The 19,448-nt window shown below is 41.9% G+C and overlaps 1 protein-coding gene across 2 annotated transcripts; it reads right to left on the minus strand.

The window, feature by feature from the left end:
* Positions 1-452: 452 nt before the first annotated feature.
* LOC309688285 (uncharacterized protein) lies at positions 453-17,667 on the minus strand. 2 transcript variants are annotated; one of them, XM_082503903.1, is made up of 6 exons: positions 17,326-17,666; positions 13,705-16,666; positions 8,339-8,538; positions 7,175-7,296; positions 5,638-5,752; positions 453-3,090 (listed from the first exon to the last, which is right to left on the minus strand). In XM_082503903.1, exons 2-6 carry the CDS (start codon positions 16,097-16,099, stop codon positions 2,959-2,961), a joined length of 2,964 nt encoding a protein of 987 aa, XP_082360029.1. In that variant the 5' UTR covers positions 16,100-16,666; positions 17,326-17,666; the 3' UTR covers positions 453-2,958. The 2 variants fall into 2 exon arrangements, with proteins under 2 accessions (XP_082360029.1, XP_082360030.1); XM_082503904.1 differs by lacking the exon at positions 453-3,090 and adding an exon at positions 3,115-4,232 and having other exon boundaries at positions 17,326-17,667.
* Between the last annotated feature and the right edge of the window lie 1,781 nt (positions 17,668-19,448).

Consider the following 19,448-nt stretch of genomic DNA (forward strand, 5'->3'; position numbering starts at 1 on the left):
CAATAAAGTAGATATGTGCTAATATATTAATTAGAATAATGTGCAGCAATTTTGGCAAAGAGTAAACCTAAAACATATTTATGTTCATTAATTGTTTGGTCGGATTCCAGAAATCTGAGGATAGGTCATCACCCACTGACAGCTGGTAACCGTGAATCTGATAAGTGGTTAGGAAAAAAGATGGATGGGTTTGAATGTTTTTCATGACAAGCTCAATGAAAAACCTTCATTGACTCCATGAGACGTCAGCTGAATTACGTCAGGTCTGACTTCTTCTTGGTCTGTCTGGAAAATATTTGTTCGTTTCGTAATATTTACAAAGGTTGAGTGAGTGGATTTCAAAATGTTCGAACATGGCCCAGAAGAGCAGACCATGTGATGATTTTATCCGAGTTACTAGTCAGCCAGTGGTTCCCTCTTCATGAAATCAACAGGTCACATAATTCTGCATGTCAGGAGGAAGCATTAGCCAGCACGCAGTATCATTTTATTACATCAGTCAACAAGGTGACAGCTGGATCCTCCTCATTGTGACAGAAAATATCCAATTTTTTCAAGAATTTGAATGTTGTATAAATGGCGCGCACACACACACACACACACACACACACACACACACACACACACACACACACACGACTGATTCTGAATTTCATCACAGATGACAGAGTTAACAATTGAAATACACAACAGAGCGACTTAAAGTTTTCTGAGGTGACACAAATTAGAAACGCGGCGCATGATCGGCATAATGTGAACAATATTCTCATAAAATATCATTTTGACTGGCAGCTAAATTCAAGTTTTGCCCATGAAGTGGACTCGACTACAGAACAGCGCTGAACTAAAACGAATGTACTGAAACATTCGGCAGACAAGAAGCGAGACAGAAAGACAAAGAAAGAAAAAGGTGGAACATCACATGCTTTTGTTGAGTCCACTTCAGTGTGTTTGAGAAACAAGACAAACATTTCCTCCTGAAATCACTTCCGTAACCTCGTAAACATTGGCACTTTCTCTGTTGGCACTAACTGGAAGACAAACTTGTTTCTCTGAGGAACCAGAACAAAGTTGAGACCTGTTCCTGTCACTGGCTTTTCAGTAGCAAATACACAATGAAAGCACATGCATCAAAATGTCAAATGTAAACAAAATTAAAACAAAAAGTCTTGATCTTTCTTTAGTACTCATTATTATATCTGCTCTAGGCTTTTGAAAAAAATAACAATGCTCAACTTTGATCTTCTGTGTGATGACACGACTAGACAAAAGGTTTTTCTGTTACTTCTACTGAACGTGTGCATGAATCCAGGTGATGGTGACATCTGTAGAGGTGCTACAGACAGGAAAACTGAGGAGGAGTGAAGCTGTTACAAAGGGTCAGGCCACCACATTAATGGAGCTACAGAACAAAAACAAGCATCGTGTCATCGAGTCTTCTTCTCTAATTAAACCCAGAGATCTTTTCCGGGAGGAAGACTGGAACTTTATGCTACTTTCATAAAACGTGGCTGGAAATATAACTACAAATCTAGTTTTCTGGATAGTTCCCATTTACCTGACTTGGCACTCAATAATACAGACATGTATGCCTCCATCACAATCGCTTATTAGTCCAATTTGAAATAGCTGAAAAGTACAGATGCTTGGGTAATTTAAAATGTCATGTTGACACAGTTTGTCTTGTACCTGTTCTGCTCATTCAAAATTCACACTGGCCATTGATGCAGCCGCCCAGCTCATACTCCGTCTGAAAGCTGTATTAGAGCCTCTCCTGATTGGTTTGAACACAGGTAGGCGGGGCTTTAGTGCTCACAGCCACACCTGTGTGACTGAAATGATATGTAGGAAAAAAGTAGAAAAAAAAAGTGTGTTTGGAGTAGTCTGACGTCAGAGCTTTAGGCTCAATATTTGAACCCATGTTTAACACGAGCATCCATCAATGTAAGAGTATATACATGACAGGAAATAAGGAGAAGCCTTAAAGGCCCCTTGCATGAAGTAAAGCTGTGTCTTCATGAGTTATAAATGGCTTGAAACTTAACCAATAACCCCAGATGTTTTTCCCCTTTCAGCCTGACATATTCTATGAATATGCTTACAGTATACAGCATATAGTATATGAAGAATGCCATTTTTTCAGAACTGGGATTTTCCTACTTAATAAAAAAATCTATTTCAAATTTAAACTGTAGTGTAGTGCAATATTATTTTGTTTGACTGTTAGATCAGCAACACTGGAGGCAATAACTTTTTGCCCCAATTACACTCTTCCATATCTGCACGACAAAAAACGAGAGACTGCAAATGAAAGCTAAACAACCGGCATGTCAGAGTTCCAAAATCATGAATAACAGGGCCGCCAATGTGTGTAAAACGTTGTCTTATATACCCCAAAAGGTTGATTCTGTTCATCTGGACGTAGCGATTTCAGTGGGAGAAACGTTTCGTCACTCATCAAAGTGACTTCTTCTGCCTTAAATATTTATTTTTATTATTTAAGTTCACCCCATGTGAGTTTTATCTCCTTTATATTTATTCTACCCTTGAGACAAAAAGCAGTGGTACTTCAGATCTATTTCTGTTTATGGAGGAAAAAATTAGAGTGCCTTTAAGGTGGCGGCGTGTACCTTGTAACGGGTCACAATGCTCCAAAGAATCTCAGTAGATAAGGTGGAGACTTAATGGGTGGTAGTGGTGATAGTGAACAAGGTGATGAACACGTGATATAAAAAAAACCACTCCCCCAGTATACATCAGCAGGTGGTGGAGGAGACACCAGCTCTCCTCACTGTCTCAGGCTTAAATAACCAGGAAGTGTGCAAAGAGTCAGCAGGTCGATGAGTGCTTGACTTGCAGTTTAACATGCTGTGAATCCGGAGCCTCGGGAAACATGTTAAAACCTGGAGTCCTTCATTGTGAATGCTGACAGCCAAACCAGAGCTGAGGTCCACAGAGTTACTCCATGATGTTCCTGTTGTAGTCATAGGACAGCCGTCGCTTAGCAGCGGCATGTTGAGCATGCTGATTGGCTGAGGGGAGGCCAGGGGAGAGGCGGCAGTTTGCTGTCGAGGAAGCAGGTCTGCTTTCCTGCAAAGATGAAAACTAAAATCAGCAACACAGCTGACTACAGCGTAGTTTATCAACTAGCCAGAGAGAAGGTTACAACAAATATGAACAAATGATAAAATCAAATCCATAATTATAGAATTATTGACTTGTCGTAGGCTCAAAGCCCACAGTGCCATTAGCTCTGATTAGGATGACACAGCAGATGTGAGCGTGGTTTCCCTGCAGATCTTACAATGAAGACCAATTATCAGAACTGTGAGGTGTGAGCCCAGACGAGGAGGGGGAGCACTGACAACCTTGTAGAAAAAACACCTCACACTCCCCTCTCTCTTTCAGGACGCCTGATCTGTAAATAAACTGAGATTTCTAATGTGAGAGTTGAACTGGACTCTGCCTCCTTATAACAAAACTTCCATTTGGATCTGCAAACGCACACATAAACACACAAATCTGGAAAACATCAACATCACCGGATCGTACCCAGAATTCTGCTGGTGCAAGTGTCCTCAGCTATGCTGCCACCTGCTACTTTTCCCTTTGTTATCTTGAATCTATTGTTTGAGTCTGTCCTTTTTCCTTGTCAGATTGTCCCTCATGGCCGTGCATCTCCTTGTTCTGTGTCTCCTTGAAGTTTGCTAGTATTTGAATTCTTTGCTCTTGCTTTAGGTTTTGTATTAATATGAATATTCAGTTTTAAAACTGTTTTTTTTTAAAGTTCATTCCTGTTTCCAGTTGTTCTGAGTTTGCGTCCACAACCTGCTTGTCACATAGCCATCATATAACACACGATATGTGAGCAAGGGAAGTTATCTGAAAAATATGGAAAAAGACATTCCTGTGCCAAACAGAGCCATCTATCAGGAAAATCTAGGTAACGCTAACAAGGGAGCCGAAGAGACAGCAAACATCCCCTCTGACAGAAACGTGGCCTACTTCAAAAGAGCACTCGATCTGAACCAGAGGCAGCGAGACTGCTGAAGGTACTGCGTTAGGTCCAGATGCTGCAAAAGTGCCTGCAATCAAAAGACATACTGACAACATTTCAGACTATTTTCTGCAGAAATAAACAAAATAAAAGTTCACCTTCAAATTTTGGCTTGCACTAAACACCCGACAGCTGAAACACCACCCTACTTCATCCTGTCCTCCACTGTTGTCGCCTGCGTAAACAATATCACTTTGACCTTCAGTGAACATTTGATTTGTGCATGCTTTATCATTGCTGCACAGCCAGTACGACACATGTAAACATCTATTGTCTGATAAATTGTAGGCCCCCATGTCAGCGCTGCACGTTTGCACATCTGGATATAACCCAGATTTCAAATATACTACCTCAAGTCCCGTCTCTTTTCAGCCGAGGGCATCTTTAACCTTAAACAGCAACACTTTGCTTCTCCTTTTTTTGGTCATTCCTTCCAATTACCTTAAATCTCCACACCTCTTTTGTTTGTTTTCTCAATGTGTCTAACAATATTCCTCTATTATAGCCCATCCCGGTGGTAATTTCTTGTAGCTTGTATCAATAACCTTGGCTATTTTGTTAATCTGCAGAGGTTTTAGCTTTTGTAGTTCCTAGCTTAGCATAATTTTATCGTACCAGTCTCAATTTGATTTTTTTTTAAATCAGTTACCTTTCTTTAAAAATTCAAAACATCATAAACGTTATCACATAGAACTATTCTCAGTCTTCTATCTTTATGTCTGAATTGTTAATTAGAAAGGTTACTGAAGACTTTATAATTTAATAATTGCTCGATTAGAAAATAACACCCCAGTCAAATGATAATGAAAACCAAAAAGTGGTATTTTCACACCACATTCAGTAGCAAAGTAACTAAACAGCAATAACTTATATTTGAATTTATGTAGAGTGAAAGATGCAGCATTGTGGAAAAATTAACGACAAAAACTATAATTGAGTAAAATAAGACCTTTGTGATGAGATGATTTATCTGCTGCTGCAAACTGGCCCTCTGCTGTAACCCAGTTTAAAATATAACGAAGCAGGGACAAGTGAAAAAAGAAGCATAGATAAAATGATCATTAAATTCACATTTCATGCACTGTGATAATGTTGATTGCTGCTTCTGGCCTGTAGCAAGCAGTCACACAGTGGACGGGTAAACCCCACACTTGCATATTTTGAAGGTGCCTTGTAGCTTTCTGATGTGACTCGGTTCAGCAGCGCGCCCGGGGCTGTTCGTGTACTGAGCGTTCTGCATAAAACAGCAGTCGCATCATTTGAATGAGGCTGCAGGTTTCAAGGCTATCGGTCAAACAGCACTATCAGTTCGTGTTACATGTTAAGGCTGTGTTGACGAATTCAATTTAACAACCGCGAAGCTTCACAAATTGAAAGTGAACACTAAGTGCTCTGTGCTAATTCCCCTGCAGCAAATTATGAGTAAAGAGACGGAACATTTGCTGTAAAATTTGATTTCTTAAGTGTTTTCTATCAGATTGTGAACACTGAAACATGTCCGCAGCGAGCGATTAAGACGCACTCGTCTCCAAAGCTGCTGGGCTCGCATTTCCATGTGCATGGTGTCGGTCTTTACTCACAGTGTGCGGCTGCTCCAGGTGTAAAGTCTTCAGCAGCAGGTTACGAGACACGCCGTTGGCTCTCTTATATCTCTGGCCGATCATTTTGTTCAAGTCATGGAAACTGTCCAACAGCCTAAAGGTTCAAAGACACAGACACACGATTTCATGCACAAGAAGAACATTTGTTTTAAATGATTGCTTTTCAAAGATTCAAGATCAAGATTCTGTATAGGAGTCAAAAGCTCAGGGGTCACAAGCCTGGATAAAGAGGAGGGTATGTGGTGTAAAACTTCTACACAATCCAATATGGATGCAATCTGCTGTGGCGAACCTTTGGGATAGAAGTACGTTTCTTTCTCTGTCCTATGTGACAGTGTGGTCAGCATGGTCATCTTTGTTTGTGACCACAGAAGGTGGTTTTACGACCACTAGAATAGTTCCCAGGTTTTTTCAAGGGTAGCTGCACAGGCAGAGAGCACCCTCACCAACCCAGTCATTTTGTTCTGTAAGCATATCTGAAATTCAAGGGTTGCTCCTATTAGGCTGTCCAGGGGTACAAATTCTAACAGTTCCTTGAAATGTAGTTGCATTTCACACAGTCACCACTAGGTGGCCACATTTTCTTTCAACTTGTCAACGTATAGTGTTTTATCTCGTAAAACCACCGACACCATAAAAGAACATCAAATTATGCATTTTGTATTCATTCCTGTTTGACTCGAGTAAAATGACACAAATGATTTAGAGAAATTCAGTGTTGGAGGGACAAGGAGGTAATTTTGTGAATAATTCCATTAAAAAAGGACTTGTATGTATAATGATATATTTTTTTAAATGAACCCCATACAGATTGTTTAAAATGAAAGTTTCCCTGAATGATAGTTTTTGGTAATTGTTACAAGTATTTTCTTTAAAAACAAGTATGAATATTTAAGAAAAAGAGTCAACATTATGTAAGGAAAACACAGTATTTCTGTTAAAATGGTGAATTTATGGAATAGTTTTATGAAGAAGAAAAAGTTCAATATTTATGAGAAAGATCTAAAAAGATCTTGTTGTTCTCTTTTATCAAATCAATTTGGAGTTTGGTGAAGGATGACAATCTGTCAAAATACAATCATAAAAATTTGCAGGAGTAAAACTGAGTCTGATGATTTTGGGGGTCTGATCCATTCAGTACAGAGTACTTATGCAACAATATAGAAATCAAAACAGAATTTATGACTGGTTTCATTAGCCCTGAATCACAGCCTACTTTATCATCCTTCTAGACACTAGTGGGAAACATCCCATCTAATCTCTTCTGCTTATCCTTGTGGGAAATGGTGGGAAACACACGTTACTAAATTAAACTTGTGCTGTCTTTGGTGAAAGCTGAAACTAATGATTGAAACCAGGAAAGTGTTTACTGATGGCATGGATAAAGAGAGCTGAAGAATGTACATTGAAGGTACTTGTGCACCGACTTCACTCAGGTTCTTAGGTTTATTCCCATCCATCTTTTATCTAGAGTCATCGCTACACATGATGGCCTTCGTCAGCACGGTTCACCTACCCCTGGTCGTGGCTTGCTCCGCCTCTGAGGAGCTGGCTCAGTGTGGGAACAGTACTGAGGTCACAGGAGTCACTTGAGGATGAACCAGTAAATGAGGGGAAGGCTTCAGCAAAGACAGCCGCCTGCAGTAAATACAGAGAGAGCTCATCAAATACAGCTTGAGAGCTCAGCACACCGCAAGAAAACAGTCAAAACACAAGCATCAAAAACACATTTGCAGCATTTAGGAAAAAAATATGCATTTATGGTTCATTACATGAAAAGTTAATACTTTATTTTCATAAAGGTCTCCTTGTGGCACCACAGGCACATGAACCAACTTATTTAAAAACAGCCAGTCTCCTCTCACTCTGCTTCACTGCAGTTTTGGGCAGGGCTAATTTTTCATCTGCATCTTTGCACTGTGCTTAATGTCCACTGGGAGACTCTCCCCGCAGTGCTGACTTCTTATTTTTAAATTTTATTTTTAAGGAGAAAAAAAAAAGAAGCTGGGGTAATGTGAGTTATAACGCTGGAGAAAATACTGATTAATTTTTACTCATAAAACTTAGTCACTCCTCCTGCAGGGTTACATCAGGGTGAGCCGTGTTTCCATGGTAATGGCACAGCCAACTGAGAAAAAGGGGGAAATTTTAGGTACAGACATATACACTTTCAACTGGATAAAAATTAGTGACCCACACAGATAACACTAAAATCACCCCATCTCTCACCAAAAAACAAATCCTGCATGAACAGAGATTTGGACGTGAAACTAAACTCCTTCTCTAAGTTATAGCCAAGATACAATACACACACGAAGGTTTTTGTACATTTCACCCAGGGCCAGCTATATCTACCAGACACTAAGAATAGCAGATGGAGCAAATAATGCATAGATTTAAACTTGAATAATTCTTTTCTACTGCATGATCCACAGGGGACTGAGTAACTACACAAATAACTCCCTGAATCCACCGAGCATCCCTGATCGATGGTACAGGAAGTGCAAACAGAGGTTAGAGTCACAGAGACAAACCACGCAAGACAGAAATTCAATGCTGTGACACAAATGAACCAATCCTGAGGAGTTTGTGGACTCAGTGAAGTGGATGTAATGGCCACTTTAGCTCTTACTGAACAAACAGAACCGTTTTTATAGCAGTTACTGAAGGACAACTGTACCAGGTTCTGATTGGCTGAGAGTCTGTCTCTCCTCTCCTCCACAGCACTGGCTGGCCACCACTGCTCCACAACGTCTCCACCTTCATCTGATGAATCCTGAGGGAAGGCTGTCCAGGTGTCGCCTGACTGGTGGAACGAGCTGTCCGTCTTGCCTGGCGTCCAGAGGGTCGACTCACTGGTGATAACATGCTTCCCAAGTGCTGTTATCAAACACACACACAGGCACATGCACATTAAGTCTTAGTACATACAGGGAGTGCAGAATTATTAGGCAAATGAGTATTTTGTCCACATCATCCTCTTCGTGCATGTTGTCTTACTCCAAGCTGTATAGGCTCGAAAGCCTACTACCAATTAAGCATATTAGGTGATGTGCATCTCTGTAATGAGAAGGGGTGTGGTCTAATGACATCAACACCCTATATCAGGTGAGCATAATTATTAGGCAACGTCCTTTCCTTTGGCAAAATGGGTCAAAAGAAGGACTTGACAGGCTCAGAAAAGTCAAAAATAGTGAGATATCTTGCAGAGGGATGCAGCAGTCTCAAAATTGCAAAGCTTCTGCAGCGTGATCATCGAACAATCAAGCGTTTCATTCAAAATAGTCAACAGGGTCGCAAGAAGCGTGTGGAAAAACCAAGGCGCAAAATAACTGCCCATGAACTGAGAAAAGTCAAGCGTGCAGCTGCCAAGATGCCACTTGCCACCAGTTTGGCCATATTTCAGAGCTGCAACATCACTGGAGTGCCCAAAAGCACAAGGTGTGCAATACTCAGAGACATGGCCAAGGTAAGAAAGGCTGAAAGACGACCACCACTGAACAAGACACACAAGCTGAAACGTCAAGACTGGGCCAAGAAATATCTCACGACTGATTTTTCTAAGGTTTTATGGACTGATGAAATGAGAGTGAGTCTTGATGGGCCAGATGGATGGGCCCGTGGCTGGATTGGTAAAGGGCAGAGAGCTCCAGTCCGACTCAGACACCAGCAAGGTGGAGGTGGAGTACTGGTTTGGGCTGGTATCATCAAAGATGAGCTTGTGGGGCCTTTTCGGGTTGAGGATGGAGTCAAGCTCAACTCCCAGTCCTACTACCAGTTTCTGGAAGACACCTTCTTCAAGCAGTGGTACAGGAAGAAGTCTGCATCCTTCAAGAAAAACATGATTTTCATGCAGGACAATGCTCCATCACACGCGTCCAAGTACTCCACAGCGTGGCTGGCAAGAAAGGGTATAAAAGAAGAAAAACTAATGACATGGCCAACTTGTTCACCTGAACTGAACCCCATTGAGAACCTGTGGTCCATCATCAAATGTGAGATTTACAAGGAGGGAAAACAGTACACCTCTCTGAACAGTGTCTGGGAGGCTGTGGTTGCTGCTGCACGTAATGTTGATGGTGAACAGATCAAAACACTGACAGAATCCATGGATGGCAGGCTTTTGAGTGTCCTTGCAAAGAAAGGTGGCTATATTGGTCGCTGATTTGTTTTTGTTTTGTTTTTGAATGTCAGAAATGTATATTTGTGAATGTGGAGATGTTATATTGGTTTCACTGGTAAAAATAAATAATTGAAATGGGTATATATTTGTTTTTTGTTAAGTTGCCTAATAATTATGCACAGTAATAGTCACCTGCACACACAGATATCCCCCTAAAATAGCTAAAACTAAAAACAAACTAAAAACTACTTCCAAAAACATTCAGCTTTGATATTAATGAGTTTTCTGGGTTCATTGAGAACATGGTTGTTGTTCAATAATAACATTATTCCTCAAAAATACAACTTGCCTAATAATTCTGCACTCCCTGTAGTATGTGCTTTCGATGCTCTTAAAGGACAATAATGGGCATTAACCCTGTATTATAATACAGCAACAGCAGCATTGGTGCTAAAGGTGACAATAATTACTAGGACGGCTTCCAAACGGGGCCAGTTTATCCAAATGAATGAAGAATCCCAATAACTGTTTTGTACAAATGTCCACAATCGTTTTTAAATGCTGGAAAATTAAATTAAATTCTACAGACCCTACAACACATCCAACTAATAATTTAAGAAATCTCTGTCTGATCTTTGCATATCTTCACTAACTGTTTATTCAGTCTACTTAAACCTTGACAAGTTTCTAAGATGCTTTAGATGGTTTCAATTCATGGAGTCTTACTGTTGCAGACTAAGCCGTTCCTGTCGTCCTCACGTGCTCTGTGCAGATGGATGCAGCTAACCTATAAAATAGACCTGATGCTTTTTAAAGGGAGGTACAGTATTTTTCATGCGACACCTGGAACAGACTTTAGTCTTCTGTGACCAAGAACTGGAAAAGCAGTTCAGAAGATGGATGGACAGACAATATGTGCATCCAAAATACTGTTGACCAGTCCTGTCCTGTCCAGTGCTGCCCCTCCCTTCCACTGGAGGGTTCTTCCTGTTAAAAGGGAGTTTTCCCTTCCCACTGTTTCCCAGTTCTTGTTAATAGGAGGTCGTCTGATTGATGGGGAGTTCCTTTTTCCACCGAATGTAACATCCAAAGCAAACTTTGTTTTTCTTGCATGTGATGCATTTAGGGGACACCTGTAAATCTTGGTTACGGAGGCACCATGCTAATATTTTAAATTATTATTAGATGTGCCAGAATTAAAACCCACAGTTTTAGTAGCTCTTCAGCTTTCTATTTGTCAGCAGCACAGCAAGACAACTTGCATTTATTATTCTGTTAATCACCTTGTCGTATCATTGTGTTGTCTATGGCTGTGACTGCTTCCTGCTGTTGCTTAAAAAGTTGCCTGCTGTACCAGACTCTGCGGGACTCTTTGAGTTTGTATGTTGGACTTTAATCTCACCGCGACATCTCACTGCGTGGAAACATTTCAGCGAATATTTGTATCTCTCTTCGATCCCTGCTGCTTTGACACATCTACACGTCGCTCTCCATTGCTCGGTGTATTTATCCGACGATGTATCTATCAGACACTTGTCTGTGAGACTGTTTCCTTTTCACCCGTTGCCCAATAACCTGAGGCTAACAGGAGAGCTCACTGGCCTGTTTGCTTCCTCCCCCTCTCTTAGCTCGACTCTGAATGATTAATACCGTGTAGTGAGACGGGGAGATCAGTTAGGAATCCAGGTCAGGACAAACTACAGTCTTATTTCCACTGTGCTGGTAAGTGATGCCTACCAAGGCAAGAAAGAACTCTGCATATTTATCACAAGATTAAAAGTACTACTGGTCAACAACTTATTTACGTCATCTAAGTTACAGCATGTGTTTTAGCTGTATGATTATCAGGCTGCCTTACTTTAACTCTTTACCCCCATTTCAGGCCTGTTTACAGAACAAATTGACTAAGTTTGCATCACATGTTAGTGAGGGTGGTCGCTGCCTTTGCAGGTACCCTTCAAACGGCATCTTTATTGATATACACTGAGGGATCAAATGTATCATTATGGAGGAATGAGTTAAAACAATCTGTTCCGGAACACACTTCCAATCAAATGTTTTTCCATGTTTTTTCTGCCTCTCACTACTTTTATTTCAAGCTATTTTTTTCAACCTTGTTGTTATATTCAGTGTAGATTTATAATATGTATTTTCCCAGATTTCACACAGGCACAGCCAGACCTCTGTTTGCAAATGCTATGAAAGGTGTTTGTTACACTCATTCTTGTCTGTTGAAGTTTCTGTCTCCATCTTAGTACTGTAGCTATTTATTAAAAGACTTTTGGGTCATGGTGAACTACTTCACTTTATCCACTGTGTGAAACAAGTAGATTTATCTCCTCCTCCTTTTAAGCCAGCATTTTCCTGATTGGCTGGCCCTCATTGAGATGCTTAAACAGAATGTGGGTGGGGCTTCAGTGCCTGAGATTGCCTTATTAGGGATGCCCATCATAAGTGACATCATACAGAGCCACAGATAGAAAAAAACAACTTCAGCCATGTTTAATATGAACATTTGCTACTGTAACTCACATGTTTATTGAAAGCCCATTTTAATTACTAATAATTAAAACCAAAATAAACTAAAAGGCCAGATAAGTGTGAAAATATGCATAAGTAATGTGGGTGAAGAAAGCCTTTAGGTTTTATAGCTGGTCCTTTAATTTTTGCCCTTTTACATACATCAGTCCCTCTGATGATAAATGTTAAGACTGATAAGCCATCAGCAACATGTTAAAATAAACTTTTCAGTAGAACAGACTGAGACATAATTATGCACCAACCTCAGCACAGCCTCATTTAGCCCCCCTGTGGAAACTGGGCTTAACATGATTTAGGTGATTAGCTAAACGGAGCAGAATGAGGGATCATTACGACTGATTAACACCGGCTGTGAGAGAAAAACAACGAGGCGCAAGGAGTAAAAGATCTGACATACCTGCGCGTGTCTGCTTCAAGAGTGTAGCAGATAAGAGCCATCATACTGTCAGACTACTAATTAAATTCATTTATTTATGATTCAGGTACTAGCACTGCTTTATTTTGTTCATCATACAGTTCTTTAAAAAATCCAATAAAAATATTTTCTTCTCAATTACCTTCTTGCACTGAATGATGGTGTCCAATATTTTTTAATTCCGCGTACCCAGGAAGCTTTGAGATGGGTTTGTTAGCAGGATTAGTCGAAAAGAATCAGGTAGATTTGTAGGAAAAGTTGTACCAAAGATAAGGAAGGGCCCAACTGCTTTTTGGAGTTGATCTCAGTCCAGTGTTTTTATTTTATTTTTTTGAATGTATCTTTTGAGGGCGACAATATTAAAAACCTGCAAAATATCTTGATGTTCTCTATAAAACACTAACTTAGATCCAGATAATTAGATCTCAATTCTTGAGGAGGGAGTTAACAAACAGTAAAAATTAAGTCTGCAGTATTTAAATAGTACATAGTAATGCAGTTTAAGTAAGGACTTCCAGCTGCTTTATCCCCGCAAACACATCTTCATAAAATAGAAACTATAACAGCAGCAGGATTTTGGAAAGATAAAAGTAAATACCCACTTGTGCATAACTACTTGTGCGCTTCTTGAAAACAGATTGTGTACACTTGCATTCCTCAAAGTGTACAAAAGGTTAAAAATGCACTAATTCTCTGAGGGAGTCGTTGCCATTCACTCTTTGTTTCCCCAACACAACACAAAGAGTGTTAAAGAGTCTAAATCTGCACATTTCTGACTTTTTTCTGAAAATCTCTGAAGCCTTTCTGTGTCAGCCTTGTTGTCCAGGACCAACAGATCCAAGCCTACAGCACACAGAAAGGCAAATTTACCAAAGATCCCAAAGGAGTGAAAGAGATACTAAAATGAGAGGAAAGCCTGGCTCGTAAACACAGAAAGGGACAGAGAATGAACAACCACGAGACTCACCAACACTCTCTCTGCTCCCACAAGGCACTGAGGCAGACATGGTGAACTCCTCGCTCCAGGCTGGCTCTCCCTCCGCCTGCATGAACACTCCAAACTCATCTTCCTCCTCCTCCTTCCTCCCTTCGTCAGTGGCCACGGTGGAGCCACTCTCCACCTCACCCTGCTCCTCCAGCTCTCTTCTCTTCCCTTCTTGGCCTCCTTCTCTGTCTCCTGCTGTTGCACTGACTGCCTCCTCCTCCTCCTCCCTCTCCTGACAGGGCAGGCCGGTTGCCATGGATCCCAGGGTGGGCAGGGAAGGGGCAGGATTAGCCTGGGAGAGCGCAGGGGAGGTGGGGAGATTGGTGCAGGCAGTGTTAGTGATGTTAGTCTCTCCACTTGGTTCAACAGGGGCATTGCTTGTTTGTGCACAGGTGTATCCATCCTCCTCCTCCCACTTCCTGTGTTCATCTTCAACCTCCTGTAACCTCCAGTCTTCCTCTGAAGCACGGTTTATCTCTGTCCCTTCATAACTATCTTTGAGTGTGACTTCTCCTTTACATTCATCCGACTTCCGAATTTCCCCAGCTCCGTCTCCATGTTCAGGATTGAGGCTCTCTTCTAAATTTCCTTCTTCTGACTCCAGCTCATCTTTGGTCCCACATTTGCTGCTCTTGTCTGCCACAATCCTCTCGCCTGACTCAGAGATGGAATGATCTCCATCTGTGAGGGGTGAAGGTAACACTTCCTCCTCATTTTTAAACACAGATTGAGGTTTACTATGCAATACCTCATTCACAGTGGTTTTCTCATTGGCCTGTTCTTCTACCTCAGAGTTTTCTTCCTCTTGCTCATACCCCTCAACGTGATTCTCCTGCTCAGCCTGAACCCAACAAGTTTCACGGTCAGCACTGCAGACGCTGCCCTCTATGGGTGCGGCTGACTTGTTAAAAGTGAGGGAGACTGCAGTGCTGCTGGAGGCAGGCGTAAAGACTGCACACCAGCTGGAGAATTCATCAAGAGCCTCGCTGATGTTCTCCTTTTCATCTTTAACATCTGCACACTCAGCCCTTTTCTCTGATTCTTCACCTGCTTCATCGAGATCAGAAAATCTGTTTACATTAGCCCCTTCTTCTTCTTCACGGGGACATTCACTTTGTTTTCTCTCAGTAACACTGTTCTTATGTCTTAAATTATCAGTCAACCCAGAATGTCCATGGGTGACGATATTTCCTTCAGTGTATCTGTCCCCTTGTTCCTCTGAATAGCCAGCCTTGCTCTGAGAAGCTTGTGTCTTCTGCCCCTCGCTGCTCTCAGTTTCTCTTGTTTCTCCCACATCGCAGCTGTCGTGGGAGTCACTGTAAGAACGGGTAGATTCTAGGTCAGGGTTTAGTTCAGTCAAAACAGAGCTGGAAGACTCTAACTTGCCGAGGCCTCCCTTATCCTCCTCTTCATTCTTTTGCCTTTCCTTCCTCATTCCCGTCACCTCACTGTTCAGCCTGTTTGGGATGCCTCCCTCGTGTCCATCCTGGCTTTTCCTCCTCTGTGCTCTCCTTCCACACTGGACGCAGGATTTAGGAGAAACGCTGTGGCTGCATCTGGCTCGCCGGCTGTCCTGCTGTGGGGTGGGAAACTGTTTACAGTCCAGGCCTCCTTTGTCTTGCTCTTCCTGCCTTTCTTCCACAGCGATTTCACCAGCAGGAACTTCCCTGCTCCTCTGCTGCCTCTCTCTGCTCACGCCTGTTTTCTCCCGGCACGCTGCATTGCCAGACTTCCTCCATCTCCGCCCCGATCGCACCCTAACCCGGTTTGCTCCAGTCTGTGCCGGTGGAGTTGGCCCAGCTGGAGTGTCTCTGCGTCCTCCTCCTACTCCAGTCTTTCCTCTCAGCCATCCTCCGACCACACTGGATGCTGCACTGGTTGTCACTCCAGAGTTGGGCTTAGCTGCTGAATACAAACAGCTTCCTTTCTCAGTCCGGAGGAACAAACACTGAGTCTGAGTCTTCCCGCTGCCCTCTGAGGTCTTCAGAGTGGCAACTGTTACCAAAGCTCCGATTCCAGCCTGCCTACTGTCCACCCCGAGCGGAAGCCCATATCCCATGCGACTCCACTCGCCACTCAGGCAAACATCTGCAGGCCTGGGGCAGGACGCTGAACTTCCTCGACCTGCAGGAGGAGCTGTGGGTGCTTGTCCTCCCAGCAGATTAGCAGTCTTGTGGCGATTCCTGGAACACAGGGCCCAGGCTCGGAGACCCCGAATGAGCGGCAGATCGGCCAGTCCCAGCTCCAGTCGGCTGGGGAAGGGCAGAGAGGCTCTGGAGCATTTCTGGAGCATCTCCCGGCTAGAGCCTGACATGCTCAGGCACGGGTAGTTGTTGTTGTTATTCTGCTGGAGCATAGTGCTTGTTGTGGGCCTCATCTATGTTTTATTGGTTGGTTTTTGCTTATCCTTTATTAAAATGCAGCCTGTCGGCTCAAGTTCAATTCTCATTTGTGAGAGGGAGCGCTGCCACAATCAAGAATCTATTCTTGATTCACAGCCTGACAGCTCAAAGGTAAAAAGATCATCATTTATAAAAACATCACTGGGCACTATGAAACAGCTAAAACAAATTTCTCACTGATTAATTCTGACAGTGGTACCGAAGACGATGTTTCCTAACATGGCCGGAGGGAGATGAATCTCCTTGTAATCTCATATTTTAGCAGATTATTCTGACTGCATCTGAAGACAGAATCAGTTGTTTTTCTGACGGGCGACCTGCCACTGTTTGCATCTATAACTCCTCAACTTAGAAAGTCTCCTGATGATAAAGAGAAACATGCAGGTGTGATGTCCAGCTGTCAATGCTGATGAGAGCAAGGGAAATGAGAAGTTTGTTTTCTTCCAGGCTGACGCTCAGTGACGCTGTCTCCAGAGCTTCGCCGCCCTCCCCGTTCACTGTCCTCTCCTCACTGAGGACTGACTCAGCTGTCACAGAGCACCCTGCAGGGGAATGGGTAAAATAAATAAAACAAACATGGAAATTAAAGACTCATAGTGCAGACTTATTATAAGGTAGTGTGATATGATTAAAGAGCAAGGATCCCGCCAAGAGGAGGCCCAATCCAGCAAATAAATAAAAAGCTTAAATATTAAAATTATTTAATGCTGACTTCACTTTGGTTTGGCTCAATGGGTTGCAGCTGTAAGTCAGTGTGGGAGGTGTGAGTCTGTCAGAGGTCATGCATTTGAATCCAAAGTGACTTCTTTTCCCACTACTCCGACCCAAACAGGCTCTTTTATATATATATGAAAATGGGAACTGACACCATTTGCATTGTGGTGAGAATTAGATTAGTTGTTGCATCAGCCACACACAATCATCCAGTAGACTAAAAACGAAACACAGGTGGCCATAAACCCATAAATCCACTTCTCCTGCCCACACAGCTTAAAGGATTTACCCGAAGAGCATCAATAACCCGCCACATAAGCGACGAAAATAGGTTTGAGCCACGTATGTCATACTTAGCCTACTCCTATCAGCACCACTGTGATGAAGATGAGCCACGTCAAACCACACAGTGTACCAGCACTACCTGTGTTCCCAGCCAGCATGTCCTGAGAGGGATGCCCACAGCCGAGTGCTCATTGTTTCTTACCTTTTTCGAAGCCCCGGGGTCTCAGGTCCAGGCTCTGGATTAAGTGTCCTTTACTTAATGCCCCTCTGCTTCCTTATTGTTTACAGACGAAGCCTATTCCCCCTCCTCTCGGGCTCTGGAGCATCCTAAAGTGGAATCAGCGCCGCCTCATCTTTCTACTCGGCCTGCACCACAAACGTTACAAATCGCTCGAACATCCATTCAGTCCTGTCCCATCGTTTAAATCAGAGCACAGCCTCTTTTTTTTCGCTCTCTCCTCCCGACTCGTTCAGCCATTGCGCATCATCTCATCCGCCGCGGCTCGGCATCGTGCGCCGCCGCATCTTACCGCAGTAGCCTCCGGTGTGCACAGCGAGCAGGATGACGAAGAGCTAATTTGACTTACAGCCCACTCACTGATAGGAGGCGTGATTCGTGCCACACAGAGCAGGGAGAGGTGAGGCGAGCGGAAGTGTATGGAGGGTTCGTGATGCCACACTTAGGGAGAAAGAACACACTGGTCTAAAATAGAACAAACAGAATCTATTTGTTTGCTACTGGGAGCTTCAGACCTAGATCTAGAAATTAATACAATATTTATCATATGTACGTTGATTTCTGACATTTTCAGAGGTGAATATAACATGTAATAAAAACACAGTGTCTGGAATTTTAACCATTCCCCATTAAAATAGTTTAAATGTGTTTATTCTGAAAAAACAACCAAACAAAATGGGACATTTTAGACGAAATGTGTTTTTTAAGTACAAGTGAAAGAATCCCAGTAGCAAAATTATTATTGACTGGTGAGTTAATTAATATAACTATTAGAAAAAGTAACAAATCACAGAAAAATATGGCTACTTTTGCTTTTTCTGGGCACACTCCCGGTTTCTCTGATGTATTCCTGAGATATGACAAGCAGCTTTCTCTGAAAATACTTAACAATAAAATTAGTTGATTTTTTTTCAGTGTGCAGCAGAAAAATATACACAAGAGAAACAGTTACGGAAAGTGAAAATGTCACCCACAGGTCACCTATGAAAGTATTTGTGTTCTCTCCATATTTCTATAAGCTTTTGAAATAAAGGAGTAAATATTCTGAAATTTTAGAGGTCATTTTTTATATTACTTGTTAGCTTAATTTGCCAAAATTACCAGTAGACTAGCCACAGGTGTCTGTGTTTACATAAGTCACTTGGTCTACAGTGCTACTGTTTATGTAATGGTTGAGTTTCATTGCATTAATAACTGTTTATTTTTCTACTCACTGTATTATCTACATTATCTATATTAGGACAGTGAGTTAGTCACCTATCAGGGAGCCAGTACCTGTGCTTGTTGTAGTAAAAGTGCAGACTAGATGCTACTTTCACCCATTGTTTATGATTTTACCATTTTTTTGTGTGTGACAGCATATTGGATATTAAGGTACAGTGTGGAGTATGTTTAAATTGTTATGACACCATCTAAGAGGCGCTGATTTTAGTTTCAGTGATTAAAATTCTAGTAATTTATGTTTCCATTGCTTAGCATTAGCATTTACCTTGCTAACCTCTTGCTAACGGAACTTGCAAGGATTCATCCAAATATGGTTAATTCCGGCTCCAAACAAATACAACAACAACAAAAACACCCTGGTATTAGCCAAAAGAAACTTTATTTTAAAAGGGATGAAATTATGAGATTTTAAAAATGCTGAAATTGTTCAGTGAACTGAAAACAGTAAGTTTGTAGCTGGTGATGCTGCACTTTCCCCTGTCTCTGCTTCATGGCATTGTTTACTCCTCATACAGCATTAGTGTAGCCTCACATACTCTCACCAGAGAGCCTACGTTTTCACAGCATCATCACAGCAGCAGATGAGTAGATTGGGAGACACACACAGACACACACACACATAGAAAGAAGACGTCATACATCCATGTGCACAATTTACTTTTTCCCTCCAAAGTCCTCCTCTCCAGACATTTTCAATAAGCCTCATTCGTGTGCTATGGATCTTTTTCATAACTCTAATATAAACAGGCCAGTAAAACCGAGCTTTGGTATCATATAGTCAAAATATTCAAAAAGAAATACATTAAAGATTATTAAGAGTCTTAATTATTTTTCTGGATTTAAATGGGCTTCCAGACCACTGC

The sequence above is a fragment of the Aulonocara stuartgranti genome (assembly GCF_965226115.1).
Source record: "Aulonocara stuartgranti genome assembly, chromosome: 14".
NCBI classification, from domain to species: Eukaryota; Metazoa; Chordata; class Actinopteri; order Cichliformes; family Cichlidae; genus Aulonocara; species Aulonocara stuartgranti.

Bases quoted from the DNA above. Each gene is read 5' to 3' on its own strand.
- LOC309688285 (XM_082503903.1), bottom strand. From the start codon at position 16,099: ATGAGGCCCACAACAAGCACTATGCTCCAGCAGAATAACAACAACAAC. The intron at 8,539-13,704 runs GTGAGTCTCGTG...GTTTGATAACAG, and splicing joins TGGGAGCAGAGAGAGTGTTG to CACTTGGGAAGCATGTTATC. The intron at 3,091-5,637 runs GTGAGTAAAGAC...TCATCTTTGCAG, and splicing joins ACCTGGAGCAGCCGCACACT to GAAAGCAGACCTGCTTCCTC.